This window comes from Antechinus flavipes, chromosome 1 (genome assembly GCF_016432865.1).
Source record: "Antechinus flavipes isolate AdamAnt ecotype Samford, QLD, Australia chromosome 1, AdamAnt_v2, whole genome shotgun sequence".
In the NCBI taxonomy this organism is placed as follows: Eukaryota; Metazoa; Chordata; class Mammalia; order Dasyuromorphia; family Dasyuridae; genus Antechinus; species Antechinus flavipes.
The window spans coordinates 647,657,237-647,683,094 of NC_067398.1; the positions used below are offsets into that span (position 1 = coordinate 647,657,237).

The window sequence follows — 25,858 nt, forward strand, 5'->3', positions numbered from 1 at the left end:
AATAAAGCTGTTTCAGTTTCATGCAGGTAGGTCCAAAGTAATGAATGCTTAATTAATCTGATATTAATAAATTCTAAAGAGGTATAGTCCTGAGTTGTGAAGACCTTATGCTCTTAGAGATTCAACATGTCTGACTAAAACTTTTCTTACAATCACCATTCCTCGAACATGATAATTCATCTCTCAAACTTTTTTTTTCTTTCATTCTGGAGAAATAAATTGCATTAGGTCTCAAGGGTATTATATTCCCTTGGTTTCCTTCCTTCCTAACAGAGAAAGAAGCCATAGGTCATTCCTTGTATTTAGGAAACACTCCCTCTTTATTCTCCCTAACTTCTTTGAATTCTTGCTTTTCTTTAAGGTTTGACTAAAATACGTTCTCTCTAATGAAACCTTCTTTGATCCTTTCCAGTTGTACCTAGTACCTCTTAATATTATCTTGAACATGATGTGCATATTGTAAACCTCCATTCTGACAGATGAATGTTTAACTCCATGACAGTATTTAACCAATATCTTTTTCATTGCAGATATTAATAATAAATGTTTATTGAATTGAAGGTCTCATCAGCTATCATGGATCAATCATCACCTCTATGCAAATGATTCTTAGCTTTATCATCTAGTCCTAATCTCTCTATTGAACTCTGGTCTTCAATCAATAATTAGTTGCCTACTGGACATTTTCAATTAGATGTCTTTTATGCATCTCAAATTCAACATTTCCAAAATAGATTTCAATTATCTTTCCCAAAAAAACCTATCCTTCCAATAAACTTCCCTATTTCTATTGAGAATACCACCATTCTTCCAAATACTCACATCTAAAAACCTATAAGGACTGTTTCCTCTCCCCTGCCACTTTTTAACTGACTAATTGCTAAACCCTGTTAATCCTACATCATTAACATCTCACATTCATCACCTTTTGAAATGAATATTCACTGGATGACAAGTGATGAAAAAATACACTGAATAAGGGCAAAGTGATAACAAAGATTCTGCCATATATATTATATTTTTATAGTTTTCTTTTCTATACAAATGCTCTGCTTTTGAATGTGTAAGCTCCAAATAAAAACATTTCTACTTTCAAAATCATTTTCTCTCAAGTATGAATTTTCTGATGCTTAGTAAGCTGTGAGCTCTGACTAAAGGCTTTTCCACACTCCTGGCAACTATAAGGTTTTTCTCTAGTATGAATTTTCTCATGTTGAATAAGTGATGAACTCCTACTAAAGGCTTTCCCACATTCAACACATTCATAAGGTTTCTCTTCCATGTGAATACTTTGATGTTGAATAAGGTGGGAACTCTGAGTGAAAGCTTTCTCACAAACATTACATTTATAGGGTTTTTCTCCAGTATGAGTTCTCTGATGACGAATAAGTTGTGAATTTACACTGAAAGCTTTACCACATTCATCACACCCATAGGGTTTTTCTCCAGTATGAGCTCTCTGATGTTGAATAAGTTGCGAGCTCCAACTGAAGTCTTTCCCACATTCATAGCATTTATAAGGTTTCTCTCCATTATGAGATCTTTGATGTAAAATAAGGTGGGAGCTTTGACTGAAAGCTTTACCACATTTATCACACTCATATGGTTTCTCTCCAGTATGGATTCTCTGATGCTGAATAAGATGTGAGCTGCAGCTAAAGCTTTTCCCACATTCAAGACACTCATAGGGTTTCTCTCCAGTATGAATTCTTTGATGTTGAATAAGATTCCCTCTTTGACTAAAAGCCTTATAACATTCATTACATGTATATGGTTTCTCCCCTGTATGAATGCGCTGATGTCTAATCAGTTCTGAATTTAAATTGAAAGCATTACCACATTCATTACATTTATATGGTTTCTCTCCAGTGTGAGTCCTCTGATGTCGAATAAGTCTTGAGTTCAGATTGAAGGTTTTCCCACACTCATCACATCCATAGGGCTTCTCTCCGGTGTGAATGCTCTGATGCTGCATAAGTCCTGAGCTACAGACAAATCCTTTCCCACATTCAATACATTCATAGGGTTTCTCTCCAGTATGAATTCTTTGATGTCGAATAAGATTGGAGCTCTGGCTGAAGCCTTTCCAACAATCCTTACATTTATAAGGTTTTTCTCCAGTGTGAATTCTCTGGTGTCGAACAAGTTCTGAATTAAGATTAAAGACTTTCCCACATTCATCACACCCATAAGGTTTCTCTCCAGTATGAATCCTCTGATGTCGAATAAGATCTGAATTGTATTTGAAAATTTTGCCACAGGCATCACAACCATGGGCTTGCTCTCCCATAGTATCACTCTGGTGTAAAACAAAACTTGTATTCAGATCAAAGTTTCTCCTAAATTCACCACATTCCTGACTTTTTTCTTCAGTGGAGGTTTTGCTGTGATTCACAGCCATTTCAGAGAAACCTTTCTCCTGGATAAACGATCTTTCCAATATTACCTCAGTAGAATTTCCCTGGTTACTTTCTAACTTTCCCCCAAATGCACAAACTCCTCCAAAAATAGGTTCCCAAGAAGCATCTTTTAAAGGTATTTCTGAAGTCCCTCCAGATGATTCTACATCTTCTGATATATTCTCTTTTTTATAAGGTGTCTTGTTCTCAATCCCTATCTCAAAATCTGAAACAATAAACAAAAATGTTTTCTGTACTGGAAGAAAAGAAAACTCCTAGAAGAATATAATCACTGAAATTGAGATCTAAAAGAAGCAGATGGTTTTGACAGCCCTCAAAATTGGCTTCAAAAGCTAGAAAGAAAAAGGAAGTGCTAAGTAAGGGCTGGATGAAATGGAAGAATGAAGTCTTGGAGGAAAGTAATCTCTCCTTACCACAGTGCCTGGGGTACATTGTAAATGTTTACAATCTTTAATCTAATTTAATATATATCAAAAGCAAAGGGAATAGATACGGAGAGCCAGTTGAGAAGAGTGGGAGGCAGAGATGGAAGGCATGATGAATAAAAAGCAAAAGAGGCAAAAAGAGAATTAGAAAGACAGGAGATTTAGAGAGGAGGGGGTAGATGAATGTTGAGGAGATGAAGAAGAGCAGGTAAGTATGAATGATGGGCTAAGGCAGAGAAACCACTGCAGGTAGCAAGAGTTAGACACAAAGTAAGGAGCTCCTTCTAACTGGTACTATGGTGCTTATCATCTAGTACTCCTGAGATATGCTATATCAACTTTTCAATATAATAGGAACCCTTGAAGGGAAACCAATGACAACGTAGCCCTTTTCCTAATCACATTAACTTTCTCATGTCACTGACATTTGGGAGTATCATCTCCATTTGTGCTCAAAGCCATTTCTTTCCACCATGTTACAGACCCTCTTTTTTATCCTATCTATAACAATTCCTTGGATTGCTTCTCCTCAGCCTACAAGCAGATCCTTATTTTCCTAAACAATCTAATATTGGACAACAGCATTTGCTACAATTTCTTCTTCTCTGAGGTCTTCTCTATTGTACTCTCTCAAATCTGACTTCTAACATAATGTAAAGAAAAATATATTTCTTATAATCACGAAAGGCCTCCAAATGACCCTTCTCCCTTCACAGCTTCCTTAATTGCTCAGTTACTACTGACACCTAATACTAAGGGATTATTTCTCAGCAATATTTCTGCCTCTAATAGTTTACCTTCTGCCCCTTTACCAGTACCAAGAGACTTTTTAGAAACACTGTATCAAGCCACTTTCTTTGAGAATAAGAGAGCCCCATAACTCCATCCTGGGTCCTTTATTTTTCTCACTACCTAGAATAATCTTAAGAAATATAATTCTTTTACTTTGATCACATGTTTGTTTGGTATCACCATCCTACAAATTGCTTAGGGCACTGAGGAGTATAGTGGTTGGCATATAGCAGGCACTTAATAAATGTTTATTTGATTAACTGACCTGCCCAAGGTCATATAGCCAATATGTATTAAAAGCATCACTTGAACCTAGATTCTCTTGATTCCAAAGTTAGCCTTCTCTCCACTACATCATGTTGTTTCACCAGTGTGGACACAGTAGGCATTTATTAACTGTTTTCAAACTCCTTTTCTTGATTTTAAAGGTCCTCTACAACCCAATGCTTACCTTTCCACCAGAAATTCTGAGTATTTCTCACTACGCACTGGATTATCCCCTATTCCACAGACAAGTCCTGAGTTTTTCCACCTCTATTCCTCTGTTCACATTATTCCTTCAACTTGAAATCTCTTTCCAACCCTACTTCACCTGCTAAAATCTTACTCAATCTATCAAGCCCAACTCCAAAGCCACTTCCCTGATTGAAAGGGATTAAGTTTTTTCCAGGTCCTGTCTTCCTATATTCCTGGTTGGACTTCACCTAGTACTCTGTTTTGCATCTCACTCTGCACTCAATATATATTTTATAATTGAGTCATATATGTACCTTAACTCACTACCACAAAACTATAAACTCTGTGAAGGCAGAAAGTTCTCTGCACCCTTCAAGTAATTATCATAAACTTACATAGCAGGTACTCTATTTCTTCATGCATAAAATGAAGAAATTGGATTGAATGATCTCTATATTCCCTCTAACCCTGTGATTCTTAGTAACCCCAACCCCCTTTCCAGAGTAGCCTCATGTTCAATCATTAAGGTGTGTCTGACTCTTCTTAAATCCATGAACCATACTGTCCATAGGGATTTCTTGGAAGATACTAGAATGGTTGCCATTTCCTTCTTCCAGAAGATTAAGGAAAACAAGGGTTAAGTGACTTACCCAAGATCACGTGATAATAAGAATCTGAGGCTGGATTTTAATTCAGGTCTTCTTGACTAGTACTCCTGAGATATGCTATATCAACTTTTCAATATAATAGGAACCCTTGAAAATGACAAGGTAGCCCTTTCCGTAGACATATTTTCTCATGTCACTGATATTGGGAGTATCACCTCCATTTGTGCTTGAAGCCATTCCTTTCCACCATATTACAGATACTCTTTCTTACCCCATCTATAACAATTCCTTGGATTGCTTCTCCTCAGCAGAGGAGCTCTATCCACTGAACCACTTATCTGTTTCTAAGTGCCTTAGGGCAAAGTTTTTTAAATTGTGAGTCACAGCCCTATGTGACGTCATGTAACTTAATGTGGAGATCAAGAAAAAGTTGGTAACAAATACTCCACCAAGATTTAGTTCTTTAAGTAAAATAAACAAGCACATCCATCTTATTAATATGCAAATTTGCTTTTGTCTTTAACAAATGGTAAAATTATGTATGTGTGTGTGTGTATGTTTGTACACATATACATATAAATACATACACACCAAAGATTGTTTTGAAATAAATTCTTTATGATTTATTATCAATAAATGTTTGAGTTGTATACCTATATTATTATACCTACATACCTTCAGTCACATAAAAATTTCTCAGATAAAAAGTGGTCTCAAACAGAAAAAGGTTAAGCCCTGACCTAGTTACCATCCCCAAACTCCTAGAACCTACATGATTCTCTGTAAGATTTACAAAATATACCTGCAGTGAGCTGAATAATTCCTATCTAACACTCTGCCTTTCTACTCTTACTCCCTATTGGTTCAGCTAAAGCTTCTTGCATTAGCCAGCACCTAAATGCTTCTGTAACATTAGAGACAGAAAACAAAGTGGACTCACTTGAGTAAGAAATCTCTCCTTCCCCATAAAGCCCATTACCTTCAGCTGCCCTGGTATAAAAGTACTATATATAAATCAGATATTCTGTACTAAATAAAAGTTATGGAAGCCTTGGTAGAACTGAGTACACCAAGTCCAGAGAAGGCTTTCTGAAGAGCTAGCACTGAGACATCCTTACTCATCAGCCAGTGATCCAAAGATCTACCTGCCCAGTGCCCCAACAACTACACTAGGCACATATCCTTCCCTTGTTGCCATTTATCTTCCATTTTTCATTTGTCAAGAGCTTTATTTTTAGTCTTGAGTTTCCTTTGTGTGAATTAAAACATATAGTAATAAAGTGCTATTAATTTATGCATTCCTGATAAGTATGATTCTTTTGTAAAATCCCTTCTAAGTTCCCCAAATTCCTTACTTCTCTTAGACAAATATATAATTATTCAAGGCCACTTCCCATCACTTGATTTTCTTTTAACTCTCCATTTTCTCAAAAGCAAGTATGATTGTTATAAAAGATGATGACATAGCTGCCACTGACACATACTCTGTGTGTCTCTCTCTCTCCCTTTCTCTCTTCCTTCCCCCCACTCCTACTTTGTCTTTCTGTCTCTGTCTCTGTGTATCTCTATGTCTCTGTTACTCTCTGTCTCTGTCCGTCTGTCTTACCTCTTTTCAAGTCTTTCCAGGTGTCCTCTCTTTCCTCAGTACTCTGCTGTTCCAGGTCCCATGGTTCTTCTCCTTGCTCCAACTGGAAAATCAGGTTTGGTTTGGAGACTGGAAAACCTGCTTGTGATAAAGGAAAGGCTTGGATTAATGCATGTTGTGGAACTCAGATTATTCTCAAGGCTTAGTCCTAGTTCACTGATCTACAAGGGACTATCAGAAGAGGCCATGATGAGAAGGCAGCAAAGTTAGGTTTTTTGAAGAGACTCTATAACCAGCAAAGTCCAACCCAGCAAAGGAACTGAGGATCTGGATGCAGATAGAAGACAAAAACCACTATTTCTCACATGCTGAGAGTATAGGAAACTTTTACCAATGAGCACATTATCCCAAGAATTTATGCTGCTAAAAGCCTAACACTTATGGTAGTTAGTTGCTACAGCTGGAAAAGCTATGTTCCAATCTGGCCTCCAACACTTACTAACCTGCGTGAAGCTGAGTAAGTCATTTAATTTCTCTTTCCTTCAATCTCCCCAACTATAAAATGAGGAAAATTACAGCACCCACTTCACAGTGTTGTTGTGAAAATCAAATCAAAAGAATCAAAAGAGATAGCATGTAAAATACTTTAGCACAGTGCCCAACACAGGGAGTACTATTTAAATGTTTATCCCGGAGCTTCTACTGAGACAATAAAATGTGGGCCTCAGGCCCAGTACCAGGAAACTGCCCATTTGCCCTTTTGGAAGGAACAGACTTATCTCTTGAGCACAAGAAGCAAAAATACTCATCCCTGAGTACAAAAGGGATAAAAAAGCTCTGAGGGCCCAGTTGCAAACCCAGAGCTACTGGACAACCTAACAACTCTTGACAAAAAGGAAATCTAGAAAACCCCAGAGCTGGGGGTGGGATGGAAGGCAGATTCCAGAGAGTGACCTTACCCAGGCAGACCAGGTTCCCATAATTCTCCAGCATGACGTCCCCGTAGAGAGCCCTCTAAGGAGAGTCCAGGTACATCCCACTCTTTCCTTGTGAAATACACAGCTACATCGTCAAACATCACTGTTCCCTGAAACAACATATTCCTGCTTCTTCAGAACCAATCTCCAGGCCTCATAGAAAGACTGGCAAAGGGGGCAGGTTGAGTGAGGGAAGAAGACTTTGGAGGGAGGAAAAAGGGAACTGTGTGTGTGTATACAGGCAGCGCTTACCCCTGCTCAGTAGTCTGAGTTGGCAAGGCTAATTGTATAGTGGCTGCCTGATTTCTCCTGGCTAAGTTACTTGCAGCTTGCACACCCATAGCCAAGTAACCACATGTCCTCTAAAGTCCACTTTTGTCTAAATGCTGTGGCTGAGAGCCATGATGTTCAACTACTTATAGGTATCTCTCCCTCCTGTCCCTGGCTCAGTCACTACCCTCACATGTAGAAGATTCAAAATGCTTATTTCCTTGAACTCCCTAGATTTCCAGTTCCTCTACTCGTGGGTTCATCAACCGAGACCTTCACTTGGCCAACCCCAAGAGTGAGCATCCTCCATGGCCACCACACCATGTTATTATTTTTACCTCCAGACTCCAAACCCCGAAACTTCCCCTTTCAACCAGTTTCTAACATTTCCAATGTCCTCCTGAAGATGTTCTGGAGATGAGTAAACATAACTGATTACTCAGAAACAGTTATTAAGCATTTCCTATAGGCAGCCACAGTGACCGACTACAAAAAAAAAAAATACAGTTCCTGTCTTCAAGAAGGGAAATAAAACATTCATAGAGAAGTAAACACAGAATATATAAAAATGATTTTTCAGGGAGAAGGGAGGTACAAGATGCTAAGAAATGGGGGAATCAGGCCTCCTGGAGGAGCTGGCTCTAGAACTGAGTCTTGAAGGGAGCCAGAGGTGACAAGAGGTGGAAGTGAAGAAGGGGAACAGTGTATAATTGGAAGAGACCGCTATACAAAGGCCACAAGCAGAAGGTAGAATGTAACATACAAGAGGAGCAAAGAGACTAATTGGAATGGTGAGTATGTGGAAAGGAGTAATGCATTATAAGCCTGAAAAAGATTGTGAAAGATTTGGGTGCCAAACAGAAAAGGTTCTATTTTATTCTAGAAGTAATGGGGAGTCATCAAAGCTTCTTGAGCAGGGGCGTAACCTTGTCAGATCTGACAATCCTAATATCATTTAAGGGGAAGAGTAAAATGACAACTCAGAGAATTAGGAAAGATTTCCCATTCTGAAAGACACTTAAGCTGAGTTTTGGAAGAAGCTAAGAATTCTAAGAGGTAAAGGTGAAAAAGAAGTGTATTTCAGGAGACAGCACAGCCTATGAAAAGTAAAAGAAGTGGGAGATGAATTATCAAGTTTGGAGAATAGCAAGTAGGGCAGACTGGCTAGGACACAAGAGTTCATGGCTAGAGGAAGGTTGTTGGAATCCTTAGTAACTGCTAACTAATTAGAGTTGATCTAATCTTACAAGAAGATGTTTTGGCCAGAACCTGAAACAAGGTACTAAGTAGAACTAATTAAGACAAGGCTTGTGTTCACACCTTTACTCATTGGAGTCCACAAGTATGCCAGCTTCACAAAGTAAACTTTGTAACTTCAAGGGAGTCCACACCTCCCTTAAAGCTCATTGGGCCAGAGAGCACTATGGGAGAAAACCCATAATCCCATTCTCTCAGAAGAGTCAGATAAAAGGCCAGCGATGAGGGATCTATGGAGAATACATTTTTTCCACTTGGCTGGCTGGTGACGGACGAAGAGCTTTCAGAGGATAAAGCTACGAGTGAGAGTTCAGTGGACAACCAGATTCATCTTCATCTCACACCACTGTAGTTGGTGGCTGGGCTCCCCGGAGGGAGTCAAGAGAGACATTCCATCTCTGTGTTGGTTGGAGGCTGAAGAAAGCAGAGGCAGAGGCTGAAGGACAGAACCTTTGGATTTGGAGACATCCGAAGGGCTCTAAGCCTCTAAACCGGCTGTGCCTTGAGAAGAACAAGAACTCCAATATTTGAACTCATAACATTTGGCACCCAAGCGTGGGAACCAAGAACCCTACTTTCACTGAAGAAGTCTCCAGTGACCAGGAACTGAGTGAGTACAACCTTTTTTGGCGAAAATGGGACAGATCTTAGGTAAAGATTCTCCATCCCCCACCCCACCCCACAAACCCCAGCCCCACCCAGGAGTGGTGCTATAGAAAGCCTGCTTAAGCTGATAGAAGATCAAGGGCTACTTGTAACTTGGGGACAGGCAGCTAGACTTCTGGGTACATTAGAACGCACCTCCCCTTGGTTCTTAGAGGAAGAGCAAATCTCTCTAAAAAACTGGGCATTGGTTGGTCAACAGATCTCTGCATATAACAATGAAAATGGTCCTCATTCAGTTTCCATTGAAGTATTCTATTTATACAATACGATACAGATGGCCTTAAAATACCCTACTTGTTCTAGGAGAAAAGGAAAAAACTCTAGGAATAGCCAAAGGGGGAAGCCTGAGATAAAGGAGGAAGACAAAGAACAGATTAATGGTCATATCCCCACAGGGCAGGGAGACTTAAGTGAGGCTCAAGAGTGGGGTGAATCTGAGGCAGCTTCAGCCCCACCTGAGGAGCAGGTAATTGGCTCTCCTCTATCAACTCCACCCTCCGGGATGGAGAGAGGAGGGGTAGTGGGGGGGGGCAGTGACAGCACCAGCACCTCCCCCCCAACATCCAGCACCTCCCCCCCAGCATCCAGCACCTCCCCCCCAGCATCCAGCTGCTCCTATGAGTAGATTGCAAAAGGGACTAATTAAGGCCAGAGAAGAAGGGAAAAATATATCAGAATTTCAACACCACATTTTTCCTGTAATTCAACAGTTTAATTCTTCAGGTCAAGAAAGTAGAAGATACTCACCTTTTGATATAGAAATCCTCAAAGACCTGAAAATAGCTTGCACTCTTTATGGGGCTACATCAGCTTATGTTAAGATGCTATTACAAAATTTGTCTTTTGAAATCTTGACCCCTAATGACTGGAAATCTATAGCAAAAATATGCCTAGAACCTGGACAGAACTACTTGTGGCTTTCTGAATATAGTGAGCTCTGTAGGATACAAGCCCAACAAAATAGTCAAAGTGGAGTTCATACTGCAATCACCTGTGACCTACTAACAGGTACAGGTCCTTATGCAGATGTCGCAGCACAAATTAGTTATTCTGTAGCAGCATATCAGCAAATTGCTGCTAATGCTATCAAAGCATAGGCTTATCTCCACAATAAAGACGACAAGGGGGGGGGGGGCCTTCACAAAAATAACACAAGGGCCAAATGAACCCTTTGCTGACTTTGTGGGACACTTGCAGACAGCTATCACAAGAACAAATGGAGAAAATGCAATAACAGACATTTTGATAAGGCAACTTGCTAAGGAAAATGCTAATGAGGTTTGCAGAAGAATTATACTAGGACTGCGCAAGGATGCTCCTTTAGAGGAGCTCATAAGACGCTGTGCCACAGTGGGCACAGGTGCCTTTTATAGCCAGGCTATGATGAGACTTCCCAAAATCCAAACATGAGAAGACAGAGTCCCTCTTGGCAAGGGACTTCCTTGTGGAAAAGTAGGACATCTGAAAGCTCAATGTTGGTATAGAGATAGAATGGGAAAACAAGGGGGGAGAACAAGACCCCAAACCCCATGTCCAAAATGCAACAGAGGCTTCCATTGGGCCTCAGAATGCAGACAGATTCAGGGAAACGGGATGAGGGGCCCAGCCCCAGGGCCCAAGGCAAAAAACACTTGGGGCATGATGGCAGCCAATGGTGCACCCAGATCGTGCCTAGAAGTCCAGTACCCAGACATGACCAATCAGCCAGAAAGCCATATGATGGGAGAAGGGGATTACACAGTCAACCAGCCAGGAAGCAACCTGATGGCAGAAGGGAATTACAATTGGGGAGAATAGAGCTGTATGCAGCTGGGACAACTGAGATACCCTCTGGAGAGGTGAAATCTGTTCCTCTCCAGCCTATGGATCCCCTACCTCCAGGCACAGTAGGCTTGACCATTTCACCTCCTTGTATGTACAAAACAGTGTCCATCCACACACTGATGTGGGAAACTGGGGAATGTGTAGATAATATCCCAGTCACTAAGACAGGTAGACAATGTGTGACTTATCACCCAGGAGACGTAGTAGCATCAGGTTTACTCATACAGAATCCTAATAAGCAGCCTCGTGATAGTCACCCAGGTTCTGACTCCAGACCACAAAAACCAGAAATATACTGGACATCAGCTGTAACAGCTGACCGACCTATGCTCACTATCTATATAAATGGCCTACCATTGGAAGGATTGGTAGACACAGGTGTGGATCGTACAGTTATTAGAGGTGCCAGTTGGCCCAGTCACTGGCCAAAGATTAAAGCAGACACCTTTATGTCTGGAGTAGGAGGATCAATAACAGCTGAAGTTAGTGCTGCCCCTATGAGATGGACTTTTGAAGGCAAAACAGGAGTTTTTACTCCTTTTATAGTTGAAAAAATCCCCATCAATCTGTGGGGAAGAGACGTTTTACAACAATTGGGGTTAAAAATGAGTACTTCGGTTTTTTAAGCAGGGCTGCTGTTGAAGGCCTGCCAACACTTTCACCTGTTCCTATCCAATGGAAAACTGATACACCAGTGTGGATAGAACAGTGGCCCTTAAGTAGCGATAAAATTCAGGCCTTATTAGATATAGTACAGGAGCAGCTTGAACAAGGGCATTTACAACCTTCTCTAAGTCCTTGGAATTCACCAGTGTTTGTTGTAAAAAAGAAATTGGGAAAATGGAGGATGCTCACTGATTTAAGAAAAGTGAACGAACAGATGGAAACTATGGGAACTCTTCAGCCAGGACTTCCATCTCCTACTCAGCTTCCTAGAGAATAGCCTCTTTGGGTTATAGACATCAAGGATTGTTTCTATTCCATTCCTCTGGATAAGAAGGATATGAAGAGATTTGCCTTTTCAGTGCCCAGCATTAACTTAGCTGAGCCTTATAAAAGATATGAATGGACAGTTTTGCCACAGGGAATGAAGAACAGCCCCACTATGTGTCAAATGTATGTTGCTGCGGCTCTTGCTCCAATAAGAAAAGCATTTCCAAAAGTTATGCTATTACATTATATGGATGATATATTGGGATGTGCACCTGAGGAACAAATGCTAGAAGCATGTCTACAAAAGACCATAGAAACACTAAGATACTACAAACTTCATATCGCTACAGAAAAAATTCAAAGGCATGCTCCTTTTCAATATTTAGGATATGAAATATATCCTAAGGTACTTACTCTACAAAAACTGTCTTTAAGAACAGAGAGGTTGAACACCTTAAATGATTTCCAAAAATTAATAGGAGATATCCAATGGATGCGTTCAGTATTAGGTTTAACTACCAATCAATTGCAACCCCTATATGACATTTTAAGGGGAGACACTGCTTTAAATTCACCACGCCGGTTTACAAAAGAAGCTCAAGAGGCTTTGAGAGAAGTTGAACTGGCTTTATCCAATGTAGTTGAAAGAGTAACTCAAAAACCCTTGGAAATATCAGTTTTTGTTACGAAAGAAGCACCCACAGCAGTCCTTCATCAAGGAGACAGTGAGATAGAGTGGGTGAACCTCCCAGCACAACCAGAACAAAGCCTTACGCCTTACCCAGTGCTTGTGGCTAGAATTCTATTAAAGGCCATTAAGCGAGCAGTACAATTATTTGGGACAAGACCTGACAAGATATACACCTTTTATACAAATGCACAAATTAATGTATGCTGTGAAACCATCCCAGAGTGGAAAATTTTATTGGCCATGGCTCCAAATTTTGCACATGGATCTCCATTGAAGATAACCAGACTACTGCATAATTGGCAATGGATTTTTGAGGAGAAGGTTTCTAAGGTTCCTCTTGAAGGACCAACTATTTTTACAGACACAGCCAAACAAAATATTTGTGCTGTACACTCTCATGATTTAACCGTAAAAAGAGTAGTCAGAACTCCTTTTCAGTCCACTCAACAGAACGAATTATATGCGATCATGCTAGCTCTCACTTATTACCCAGGCGACATAAATATAATATCTGATTCAGCCTATTCAGTAGGTGTGGTACAAAGAATTGCCACAGCCCAAATAAAATTTGCAGCTTCTAATATATATCAGCTCTTTAAGGAACTTCAAGAGCAAGTGAGAAAGCATCCAGGAAAGATTTATATCCTGCATGTCCACTCACATAGTGGACTTCCAGGTCCTATTTTTGATGGAAATTCCAAGGCAGATAGCCTTTTAACTATGTTGGCCAGTACGCCTTTATTTCAGGAGGCCCAGGAATCCCATTCTAAATACCATCAGGCTGCTCGAGCTTTGCGTTTACAATTTGGGATTACAAAAGAAGCTAGGAGCATAGTAAAAAGCTGTACAGCTTGCCTTCCCTTCCACGCTCCTACACTGCCTCCAGGGAAGAACCCTCGTGGTTTGAGACCCAATGAAATCTGGCAAATGGATGTGACCCATTATAAATCTTTTTTCATAAAAGCATTCGCAATTATGGGTGTGCCACAAGAAATAAAAACAGATAATGGACCGGCATATACCTCCAAACATTTTGAACACTTTTGTGCACAGTATAAGATTTTACACACTACTAGCATACCCTTTAATCCTCAAGGTCAAGCAATAGTAGAAAGAAGAAACAGGGACATTAAGACACTCCTCCAAAAACAAAAGAAAGGGGGAGCCACGGGTAACCCTAGAGAACTTCTAAATTTAGTTCTCTATACCATTAATTTTTTAATCTTTGATAAAGATGCACTGGCTCCAGCAGACAGGTTTTATAACCCACCAGAAGAGCAGTGTCCAGTGCGAGCAGCTCCACTATCTTTAGATAATCGCCAGGTGATGTGGAGAGACCCAGAAAGTGGTGAATGGAAGGGACCAGATAGGCTAACTGCTTGGGGGAGAGGATTTGCTTGCATCTCTACATGTGGAGAAGGAATCAGATGGGTGCCTATGAGCCGCATTTGCCTTGTCCATCGCAGAAAGATGGAGCAGACCCTTGAAACAAAGGAGAAGACTCAAGAAATATCGGGTGGCTCTGTTGCTGACTGTGCTCACCATTGAAAGACCATAGCTGATAAGGAGACTGTTAAAAAGACTTTTAAAATCTTCAGGAATCATTGGATTTCCTAACCCAAGATGAAACTGTTTTAGTTCTTGAAAAACCAGCGAGAATCATTGGATTCCTTAAGATGAAAAATTGTTGATGAGACCTTTTGCAGTACTTCAGAGCTTACAAGAATTATTAGATTCCTGGCACATGAACTAATGGACAATGGAATCCTACTGGACTGTTTCTAGGACTTATGGACATGTGTAAATTTTCAGGATGATTCATGTTATTTGTTACATTACTACTAGCCTGTGTTATATTGCTATGTGCTCATGTAAATTATGTATAATGCCTCCCATATTGATGGATTTATGTATACCATGTATATCTGTTACAAAGTTCTGGCCCATATTGATGGATTTATGTGTACCCCCTCAGAAACCCCCTATGTTTTAAAACAAAAGAAAGGGGAAGATGTTGGAATCCTTAGTAACTGCTAACTAATTAGAGTTGATCTAATCTTACAAGAAGATGTTTTGGCCAGAACCTGAAACAAGGTACTAAGTAGAACTAATTAAGACAAGGCTTGTGTTCACACCTTTACTCATTGGAGTCCACAAGTATGCCAGCTTCACAAAGTAAACTTTGTAACTTCAAGGGAGTCCACACCTCCCTTAAAGCTCATTGGGCCAGAGAGCACTATGGGAGAAAACCCATAATCCCATTCTCTCAGAAGAGTCAGATAAAAGGCCAGCGATGAGGGATCTATGGAGAATACATTTTTTCCACTTGGCTGGCTGGTGGCGGACGAAGAGCTTTCAGAGGATAAAGTTACGAGTGAGAGTTCAGTGGACAACCAGATTCATCTTCATCTCACACCACTGTAGTTGGTGGCTGGGCTCCCCGGAGGGAGTCAAGAGAGACATTCCATCTCTGTGTTGGTTGGAGGTTGAAGAAAGCAGAGGCAGAGGCTGAAGGACAGAACCTTTGGATTTGGAGACATCCGAAGGGCTCTAAGCCTCTAAACCGGCTGTGCCTTGAGAAGAACAAGAACTCCAACTTTTGAACTCATAACAGAAGGTTATAAAGGATTTAAAATGCCAAACTGAGACATTTGTAATTTATCCTAGAAACAATAGGGAGTCTGAAAATTCTTGAGCAGCAGAATGTCTTTATATTACCAAGTAACATCTGAGGTCCCTTCTAAGATTTTATAATTAAAAGACAATGTGGAAAAAACTATATTCATTCATTTTAAATGATTTCACACTTACTTGTTTTAAAATTCTCATCTTTCTTGATCTTTCTGCAGGATTTAGCACTTAACTACCTCTTCTTCCCAAATATTCTCTGCTCCTCTCCTCCTATCCTTCTAACCATTCCTTTTAAGTTTCCTTTGCCTCTCTATTCTGTCTTCCAAAGATGGATTTACCGGCTGTATCTTAGATCTCTATTCTTTTCTCTCTACACCAAATTCCCACATAGCACTGCCAGGTGAAGCTGAAATCAAATGAAAAATGTAATAGAAAAATGTTAAGCAAGATAAACAAAAATACAATATAACACAGATAATGTTAATTTGTGGCTTTCTAAGTCAATGTATAGCTTACAGGGACCTCATTTTCTATCTGAGTCTGATATCTCTGCTCTAGACCATCCTCTGTATCTCTTGCATCCTTTCTTCACAAACTGCCTCTAAATTAGTCCATGCCCTTACTACCTCTCTAGACTAGGAAGGAAGGAATGGAGGGAAGGAGGGGAGAAGGAAAGAAGAGAAAAAGGAAGGGAGGGAGGGAAGAAGGGAGGGAAGAACGAGGAAGGAGGAAAGAAAGGAAAGAGGAAAGGAAGGAGGGAAGGGAAGGAGCTAGGGAGGAAAGGAGGAAGGGAGGGCTCTTCCAAAGATGGCTCTAGAGGGGAAAGTGAGTTAGATGACCTTGCATAGCCCTCTCTCACTTAAATCCAATGCATCTGCATGTCACTGCATTACCTCCCTGATGTCATGGTACTCAAAGGACAAACAACAGCAACACCTGTACCCTCCAGGAGAATGTAAGCACCCCAGGATAGGAGTTATAGTTTTGTGGAGTTTTCTTGTCTTTTCATCCCTAGTTTTTTCCTGTCTCTCACTGCACTTCCCACCCCTATGTCCAAACAGGTACCAAATCTTGGTGATTCCACCTCCATAACGCCTCATTCCCATTTCTTTCTGTGCTCAGAGGCCACTTTCTACCTTAAACCCTCATCTCCCTTAACAGAGACTAAAGCACCAGCCTCCATTCTCTCCCCTCCCCAGAGCCGCCAAAGTAATCTTCCTAAAGCAAATTTCCAGCAGCATCTTTCTCTCCCCTGTTTAAGAACTCTAGCGGCTACAAGAATTGCTACAAGAATAAAATGCAGAGTGTCCACCTTAGCATTTATCCACTATCTGGCTCCATCTCTCCTTCTAGACCTGCTGCATGTGCTCTGTGTTCCTGCCAAATTGACTTATTTCCTGTTCCCTGCGCCAGACATCCTATCTCCAGTTTCCTGAGGCTCTTCCCTGACCATCTGGCACACTTTCTCCTCCACCTCTTAGAATCCCGGCCTTTTTCAGGCCTTCGCTCAGGGGCCACTTCCTAAGGCAGGTCTTTTCTCCCTCTCCTCGAAGTGTATTCCTCCCCACCCCCAGCCCCAGTAGAATTTAAGATGTGACAACAGGGACTGTTTTCTGTTTTTTCCTTGCACTATATTTCCCATCACCTAATCCAGTGCCTTATACATTGTAGATTCTTCATCAGTGATTGCTGGATTGAAATATAAAGTCAGTATAGGGGCTGAATAATCTTCTAGATAACATAAAGAGTAGACTCCTAGACTTAGAGTCAAGAAGACCAGAGTTCAAATCCAGAGTCAGATACTCACTAGCTCACTGTTTGCCTCAGTTTTCTCATCTATAAAATGGGAGGAATAGCATCACATACCACCTCCTAGAATTGCTGTTAGCAACCAATGAAATAATATTTGTAAAGCACTTCCCAAACTTTAAAGCACTATATAAATGAGATCGAGTTTCAGTATCCCCTAGAGTATAAATATTACTTGTTCATAGAAGACTCTCAAAAAATATACGAATTTAGGGCAGCTAGCTGGCACAGTGGATAGAGCACCAGCCCTGAAATCAGGAGGGCCTGAGTTCAAATCTGGCCTCAGATATTTAGACACTCCCTAGCTGTGTGACCCTGGGCAAGTCAGTTAACCCAACTGCCTCAGCAAAAAAAATAAATAAATAAGTAGATGAACATAAAATTAAGTAATCCTTTGTAATTACGTACCCCATTGTACACCAAGTAATTAAGAACACCACTGTTCACCTAGTGACTCCACCACAACACAGACATTAGTTCTATGAAAAATGAACCATTTTTGACTGAGCTTGTCTTGCTCAGGACTAGAGAAGGGAATCCGGTCTAATGCAGGCACAGAGAGCTATAGGTTCTAAATTCCCCTTATTGCAGTCTTTCCTGGACTGATTTTGGACTGGCCATACCAAGGAGATTCTCTGGCTTCCCCAATACTTTCACACAAAAGGGCTTGGGCCAAAAGGAGCCGAAGGGAGGCCTGGGCCACTCTCTATACTGAATCAGGAACACTGAGACCCCATCTTTGGTCCCCCTGGCCTGATGATAGAAGGGTATAAATAAACAAGCTGCACAGGGATGCCACAGTGATCTAGAGTCAGGCCTCTGGGAGGGATTAGCTAAGCAAAGACCCAGCAGGAGGGAAGGAGACAAGGCTTCGCTGGGCAACCGATCTCAGAGGGAATTTCAGAGGCGAGCCCACCTGGGAGGTGGGAATCTCAGTGACTGTGGTCAAGAAAAAGAGCCAAGAACAGAGCAAGGACCCCAGTGACTGGAGAGCCGAGACCATGGCCCCTCCATTGTTATACCTGTAATCCTGGGAAGATGGGGGAAGGAAGAGGTTAAAAAGGGAGGAACCAGGAGCCATCTCTGCAGCTGAAGAGAGAAGATAAGTGATGGGACCTCTGGAGGGACAGCTCACCTGGGACTTGGCCAATATCGGGAACACAGCTGCCATAGCCAAGGCTCCTCGGCTTCCTTAGGAAAAGGGGCAGATACCTGGGGAGCAGGCAGAGCTAAGGGAAAACAGAGGAGCCATGAATGAGACCAGTCCTTTCCTGAAGCTTCCTCACTCACTAGGATTCCCCTTCTTTATAGAAAACAAGGGGCTACTGGATACAGCCCTTTCACTAAAGCATCATCAGTCTGACCCCCTAAAGAGTATGAGAACATGGAAGAGAAGTCATAGTGGACTACAGAAGAAGGTAGAAATAATATCCTTACAGTAGAAGGAATCATAGGCAAATAGATTAAATAGAACTGAATTTTGGGTTTCGCACATTTTCTCTCCTCTACTGTGAACAACACATAAATTAATAATTTATCATTAAGGGGAAAGTAACTGAAAAATCCACACAGTACTGAATCATATTGTAGAATCTCAAAGAGAATTCAATCTTGGTTAAGCATGAATCGTGTCTATAAGCTTCTCAACTTCTCCAGGTAATCCATTCCACTTCTGAGTAGCTATAATTATTAGGAAATTTTCTATCAAATCAAAAATCTCTCTCTCTAATTTTTTTCCCAGCAATACTGGTTCTACTATCTGAAGCCAAGTAGAACAAGTCTAATCCCTCTTGCCAGTGACATTTCAAAAACTCGAAATTATTAAGTCTCCTCTGAGTTGTCTCTTTTCTAGGCATCTCCAGTTCCTTCAACGAATGCTTCTATACCAATTTTCTATCTTTTCAACATCCTGGCCATTTTCCTCTGGACTGATTTCATTTGGCAAGGTCCCTCCTAAAATATAGTCACCAATATCATACACAATATGTAGAAGCACTGGACTAAGGCAGAGGAAGAGGGACTTGCTAGTACCTCCATCATTCTTGTCTGGTTCCCTATAGATAGTGAGTCCTCACCACTCTACCCCACCACTCTTCTCTGTGCTGATCTCTGAAATCTCTGATTTCCTAGCAAGGCTTAGGAAAAACTAATTTTCATGTAGCTCTAATCCCTGGATTCTTTCTGCTTCCTACTAGAACAGAAAAAAAGGGGTCCATAAATAAGAATTTCATAGTTCTGAAATCTCAAGCTAGACAGGACTTTAAAAGGTCATCATGTAATCAGTCAATTAACAAATATTTATAAATTTTGTTATGCACATTGTGCTAGACTTTGGGATATAAAGACAAAAAAAGAAGAAAAAAAAAAAAACAGTCAAACTCACCTTGTTGCTATTCAGTTAGAGCTCATTTAGAAAACAGAAGTTGACTTCTGCTGGCCAGAATTGGAAATTGAGAGGATGCCCATTAATTGGGGAATGGTTGAACAAGCTATGATATATCATTGTGATGAAATACTATTGTGCTATAAAAAATGATGAGCAGGATACTCTTAGAAAAACTTAGATGAACTGATACAAAACAGAATGAGTAAAACCAGCAAAATACTTTAATAAGACTGTCTACTGTAAAGATAGCTGTCAATGACTCAGCTATTCTCAGCAATTCAATGATCCAAGACAACTAAAAGACTTCTGATGAAAAATGCCATCCGTTCTGAGAGAAAGAACTGACAGTGTTTGAATACAGATCAAAGCACACTTTATTTTGCCTTTCTTTTATTTTTATTTTTTGCCTGTTTTCTTTTACAAAATGACTAATATGGAAATATGTTTTACATGACTATACATTTATAACCTATATCAAATTGCATGCCTTCTCAATAAGGGGGCTGGGGAAGGAGAAAAAGAGAGAATTTGAAACTCAAAATTTTAAAACTAAATTAAAAACTGTTTCTACACATAATCAGGGAAAAAGAAAATAAAAAGAAAGTGGAACTTAAGCTGAGCTTTGAAAAATCCAGTGATTTTAAAGGACAGATAAGTGACACAGTAGATAGAAAACTGGACTTGGAATCAGGAAGACCCATCTCTATGAGTTCAAATCCAGCCTCAGTCACTTACTTGCTGTGTGACTCTGTGCAAGTGGATTAACCCTGTTTGTCTCAGTTCATCATCTATAAAACTAGCTAGAGCTGGAAAACCACTCCAGGATTTCTAATGAGAAATCCCCAAAATGAAGTCACAAAAGAGTCAAATATGATTCAAGTACCAGAACAACAAGAACAAGAGAACCCAGGAGCCAGAGATGAAGAGAGGACACAATCTCAGCAGAGGGGAAAGATGTACAAAAGCACAGAGATGAAATGGGGGAGTTCCTGGATGAGGAACAGCAACAAGGTAAGTTGGACTGGATTAAAAAGCATCTAAAGGGAAATGAAATATAATAAACCTGAAAATGTAGGCTGGGGCAAAGTTTTGAAGGGCTTTCAAAGCCAGTGGAGTTTGTACTTAATTCTTGGGATAATAAAGAGCTATGCTGAGAGAGACCTGTGATTTAAGAGGATCACTATGACAGTTGTACAGTTTGGAAAGGACAGAAATTTGAAACAGAGAGACTAACTAGGAGACAATTGTAATAGCATTGGCTGGAAGTTATAGGGCCTACACAAGGGTCAGCGTAAGGTCAGTGTAAGGTATTGTGGAGATAGAAACAACACGACTTGGCAATTGAATGGATATATAGGTGCTGGCTTTGGCAGCATATATACAATAAATCCCTATGTAGAATAAAAGAAGATGAGGTAGCAAACTTGAATTACTGAAAAGATAGTAATATGGTTGAGAGAGATAAGGAAGATAGGAAGAGGAGAAATCTTAGGGGGAAAAGCCAATGAGTTTTATTTTGGACTCCAAACTATATAGTTTGGGATTTACAGGACACTTGGTTCAGAATGTCTAGAGCTAATAGCAAAAGAGAGAGAGACCGAGAGAGATAGAGAAGAGAGAGATTGAAACGTGTTTTTCAAATATGCAGAAGACCAGAAGCAATCAGAGACAAGCAGAGAAAAGCTTTGCACATAACACGCTGACTCTATATCAAAAGGTGCTCGATTTGTCTCTGCTAGTGTAGAAATATATCATATTATAGCTAAAGATCATGTTGTAATAATGAGTCATCAGTTTTCTTGAGTGATAGAGAGTGTTTTTAGGGTGAATGAGCCATTAATAAGTATAATTGAGAGGAGGATGATAGCTAATGATACTTCGTATGAGATTGTTTGTGCTACTGCTCGTAGGGCTCCAATTAGAGCATATTTTGAATTGGATGCCCAGCCTGATCATAAAATTGAATAAACAGACAACTTAAAAGTTTTACCAAAACAATGAATGATGAAAAAAGTGTCCAGGGCTGAGGAGACATTTCAGAGTTGTATATGCAAGTCTAGTACTACTATTATATTTGGATGATGGGGTCACCAAGAGAAAATATAGAGGGAGCATTAGGGCTATATTCACAGAGGATAGGCTATAGAAAGTGTTCTAGCGAAGAATATGAAGAAAGCACAGTCATGAGCCTGAGAAAAGTGTCATAAAAATTCAGAGGAGAAAGTATCCAGAAAAGGATGATCAATAATGTCAAAGGTTATGACAAATCAAGAAAGGTGAAGACTGAGAAAAGTCCATTGGATTTGTCAATTACAACATCACTGGTGATGTTACACACCAACTTTGTTGGGATGGGATGGGATGGGATGGGATAGCTATCTGAGAGGGAAATACAGGAAGAAATTTAGGTAATATAAAAATAAAAGATGTCCAAAAAAAATCTTAAGGGATCATTGGTAACCCTGAAAAGAGTAGTTTCAGTTAAGTGATGAGGTCAGAATACAGATAAGACCAAGAGGAGAAGAAATAGAAATAGAAGTGTAGATAGTCTTCCCTCTTCCCCACCTCAGGAGCCTGGCTATGAAAGGGAAAAGAGTCTTCCCTCTTCCCCACCTCAGGAGCCTGGCTATGAAAGGGAAAAGAGATATAAGGTAATAATATGATGGGATGAGGGTAGAATAGAGTGCAAAAGTTTAAGGATAGTGAGACCTGGCTGCGTTTTTGGTCAGTAGAGTAAGGGCCAATAGAGATTAAAGGTGGGAATAACTATGGGGAATCTGCTGGAGGAAATGGGAGAAAATCGGATCAAGTAAAGAAAGGGGTTGCACATGACTAAATCCAAACCAGTTCTGGTCCAGCTACTAAAAAGAAATCCCTTCTGCAACAATCCTGACAAGTGATCATCTAGACTTTACACAGATACCTGAGAAAGGACTCAGTACCTGTTAGGGCAGCCTATTCCAGTGCTAGAAGGCTCTAACTTTAGAAGCAACATACACACTCCACTCATTTGGAGTCAGGAAAATCTGGGTTTCAGTCCTACCTCTGATACTTACTATGGGCAAGACCTCTCAGGGCCTCAGTTTCTTCATCTTTAAAATGGAGATAATAATACCTATACCTCACAGAATTGTGGCACCTGCTCTGAGAAAATGTTTATAAAGTGGTCTGGCAAACCTTAAATCAATATATGTGTCGAAGTTTTTCCTCATCCTATACTAAAATGAGTCCTCCTGTCCCTTTACCTAACATATGATAGGTATGGAACTATGAAACTAAAAATAAATTTAATTCTTTTATTCACTGGAAAAAAGACTGCCCAAACTATCCAGGTCCTTATTCCTAATTTTCCCTGCTCTTCCAAACACTTTGGGGTAAGGCTGCTCAACATGACCCTCACTTTGGGTATATGTGTGTGTGTTGTATTGTTTGGGAGTTTTGGTGGGGAAACGGAGACAGAGAAAAGAATCATCTTGACATAAATCATGGAAAATGTTCAGGTTTTTCAGAAATTTCCCATGATAAAACATATGCCCAGAATACAGTTTAAATGTAAACTCTTTGAGGATAAGATCAGTTTTTCTATTTATTGTCTTTGCCTCCCTCGCATTTGGCACAGTGCCTTGCTCTTAACAGGATCTTACTAAATGCTTTTTGGATGGGATTGGAGCACAGCAAAGAATTAACATTTATAAAAGGAGACCAAAGGAATAAATACATAGTATAGAGATAGAGTTAGAAGGTGCCTTAAAGATCTTCTAATTCAACTGCCCATTATATAGCTAAAGAGAAGGATCATGAATAATAAGCAGCAGCACTAGGATTTGAACTCAAGTTTCAACTCCAAAGCTAGCACTCTTGGTTCACGCAATCTTTCATTTGTAATAACCTGTCCAAAAGCCTGTTGTCCCATCAAGCCTCCCAGTTACTCACTTAACTCCAGTACTCCATTCACCCTTCCTCTCCACTATTACCCTCAGTCTCCTACTTTGGAACATGTACATTCTGAAGTCTCCTCCAACTCCTTGGTCTCTTAAGTTCAACAACACCTTTGACATTTGTAGATATGAGATTCCACCATCACCGATAACTATCCCTTTTGGAGCTTTTCCTCTGTTTTGTTCCTTCTAAAATCTATTCTTCAATACCTTCACCATGATCTCGCATCCTTCCATTTCATTCTACCTTATTAATCCATCATCCCTTCTCTGCCTTCATTTTTCTCACTTTGCAGTCTTGATCCTACAGTTCACCAGTTCATTTATATGATTCCCACCAAATCTGGGTTCTTTGCCCCTTCTCCTATCACAACCATTCATGTACTATCTGGTCTCAATCCCCATCATCTCATCAAAGTTAATTAGTTAAATAGAGCACTAAACCGGGAATAAGAAAGATCTGAAGGCAAATCCAGCTTCAGATACTATTTGTGTAACCCTAGGAAAGTCACAATCTCTGCCTACCTCAGTTTCTTAAATTGTAAAATGGGGATAATAATAGCACCTACCTTACAAGACTGTCATGAGATTCAGATGAGACAATAAATGTAAAGCACTTAGCATGATTTTTGGTATATAATGGGCTCTAAATAAATGTTTACTTTCTTTCCACTCTACATTTCTCTTCTTGTTCTTACCTCCACAGAGAAAATCACACAACTATATTAACTGAGCACCTTACAAATTTTTATTTTTCCATGGGGCAGCTGGAGGGCCCCACAGATTGGGCTTGGAATCAGAAAGAATTGAGTTTAAATCCAGCATCAGACACTTATTGGCTATGTGACTCTCGACAACTTACTTCATCTCTGTTTATTTCAATTTCTTTATCTGTAAAACAGGATAACAATAACACCTTCCTCTCAGAATTTTTGTGTAGCTTAAATGAAATAATCATTATAAAGTTCTTTAAAAGAACCTGGTAGTCTATAAATATTAGCTGTTATTATGAATGAATTCCCTAACACGTTTCCTTCACAAATGTTTTGAACATTCTCTTTCTTTGAGCTTTCTAAATCTCCCCCCAGCTCCCTTTTTCTTTCAGCAAATGACCTTGTCTCTTAATGTATTAAGAAAACTGATGCCAACTCCCTTTTCTCCCTTACTCCACACCTATAAATCTTTACCTTTCTTTGCCTTTTTTTCTCTAGGAAGAGGTAGCTTTTTTCAACAAATGCTCACCTCTCTGTTTGTACCATTAGACTGGAAACTCCTTGAGAGCACAGCCCGATTTTGCCTTTCCGTATCCCTAGCACTTAGACAGGGCCTGGCAGATAGCAAGTACTTAGTAAATGCTATGGCCTTTCTGAAATCCTTTGATCTTATCCCTTCTTTCTTCCAGGAGCCTTTTGTGCCCAGAAATCATTCCCTCTTTCTCACCTTTCTTTTTTCTATTAACTTCTAGCCTGCTGCCTACTCTCCTGAAAAATTCATTTGATCCTATACCCTAAAATCACCACCTCCCTTTTCTATGCTTCTTGCCTCCCTATCCACTCGCTCTTCAACCTTTTATCCCCAACTTTACTACTGTACTGAGCTTTAAAGGTCGGCCTTTGAGGCTCAACTCCCAGATGAGGAAACTGAGACCCACAAAAGTTAATCATCCAAGATTTGAAACGGGTCCAAATTCAGTGCTTGTTGATTCCACAATGCTTCTGACTCTGTGCAAACAGAAAGACTTCCCCCTACCCCTGTTCTCCCTCCCTCCCCCCCCCCCCCCAACACACACACACAGAGCTTTAGGTTCTCTCCCTCTCCTACTTTGCTGCACAGTTCCTAAGGTTCTCATTCACAAGCCTCCCTGGCGCCAAACCCTGCAGCGGTTCCCCGGCGTCTTTCAGGTTCTCATTAGCTGCATTCAAGGTCCTTCCCCTTCTGCGCCCAACCTATTTTATCTTAGGCTAGTGCCCTCCCGACATTCCGAGTTGCTGCTACCAACCTGAGCTGCCCACGTCTCCCACGGTAATAGAACTATTTCTGCCTCAAATCGGCGAAAATACTCCTGCTCCCCTGCACCACGACACTCTCAACTTTCCGCTCCCTCATACCTTCCAAGGCATAGACATGAAATGTAGGGTGCACACCTTCCGGCACGCAGACACTGCGCACGCACACGTAAGACGCATGCAT

The 25,858-nt window shown here is 40.4% G+C and overlaps 2 protein-coding genes across 4 annotated transcripts in view; both read right to left on the reverse strand.

The window, feature by feature from the left end:
- Positions 1–25,858, reverse strand: part of LOC127544568 (zinc finger protein 239-like) — a 50,045-nt gene that overhangs the window by 19,680 nt on the left and 4,507 nt on the right. For all 3 annotated transcript variants that reach the window (XM_051971241.1, XM_051971243.1, XM_051971242.1), the window contains one exon: positions 6,308–6,424. The gene's annotated coding sequence lies outside the window, so the exon portion shown is untranslated. The remainder of the gene's footprint in view (positions 1–6,307; positions 6,425–25,858) is intronic.
- On the reverse strand, positions 1–25,858 carry LOC127547964 (zinc finger protein OZF-like). The gene is made up of 2 exons (XM_051975102.1): positions 25,729–25,858; positions 1–2,625 (listed from the first exon to the last, which is right to left on the reverse strand). Exons 1-2 carry the CDS (start codon positions 25,856–25,858, stop codon positions 1,109–1,111), a joined length of 1,647 nt encoding a protein of 548 aa, XP_051831062.1. The 3' UTR covers positions 1–1,108.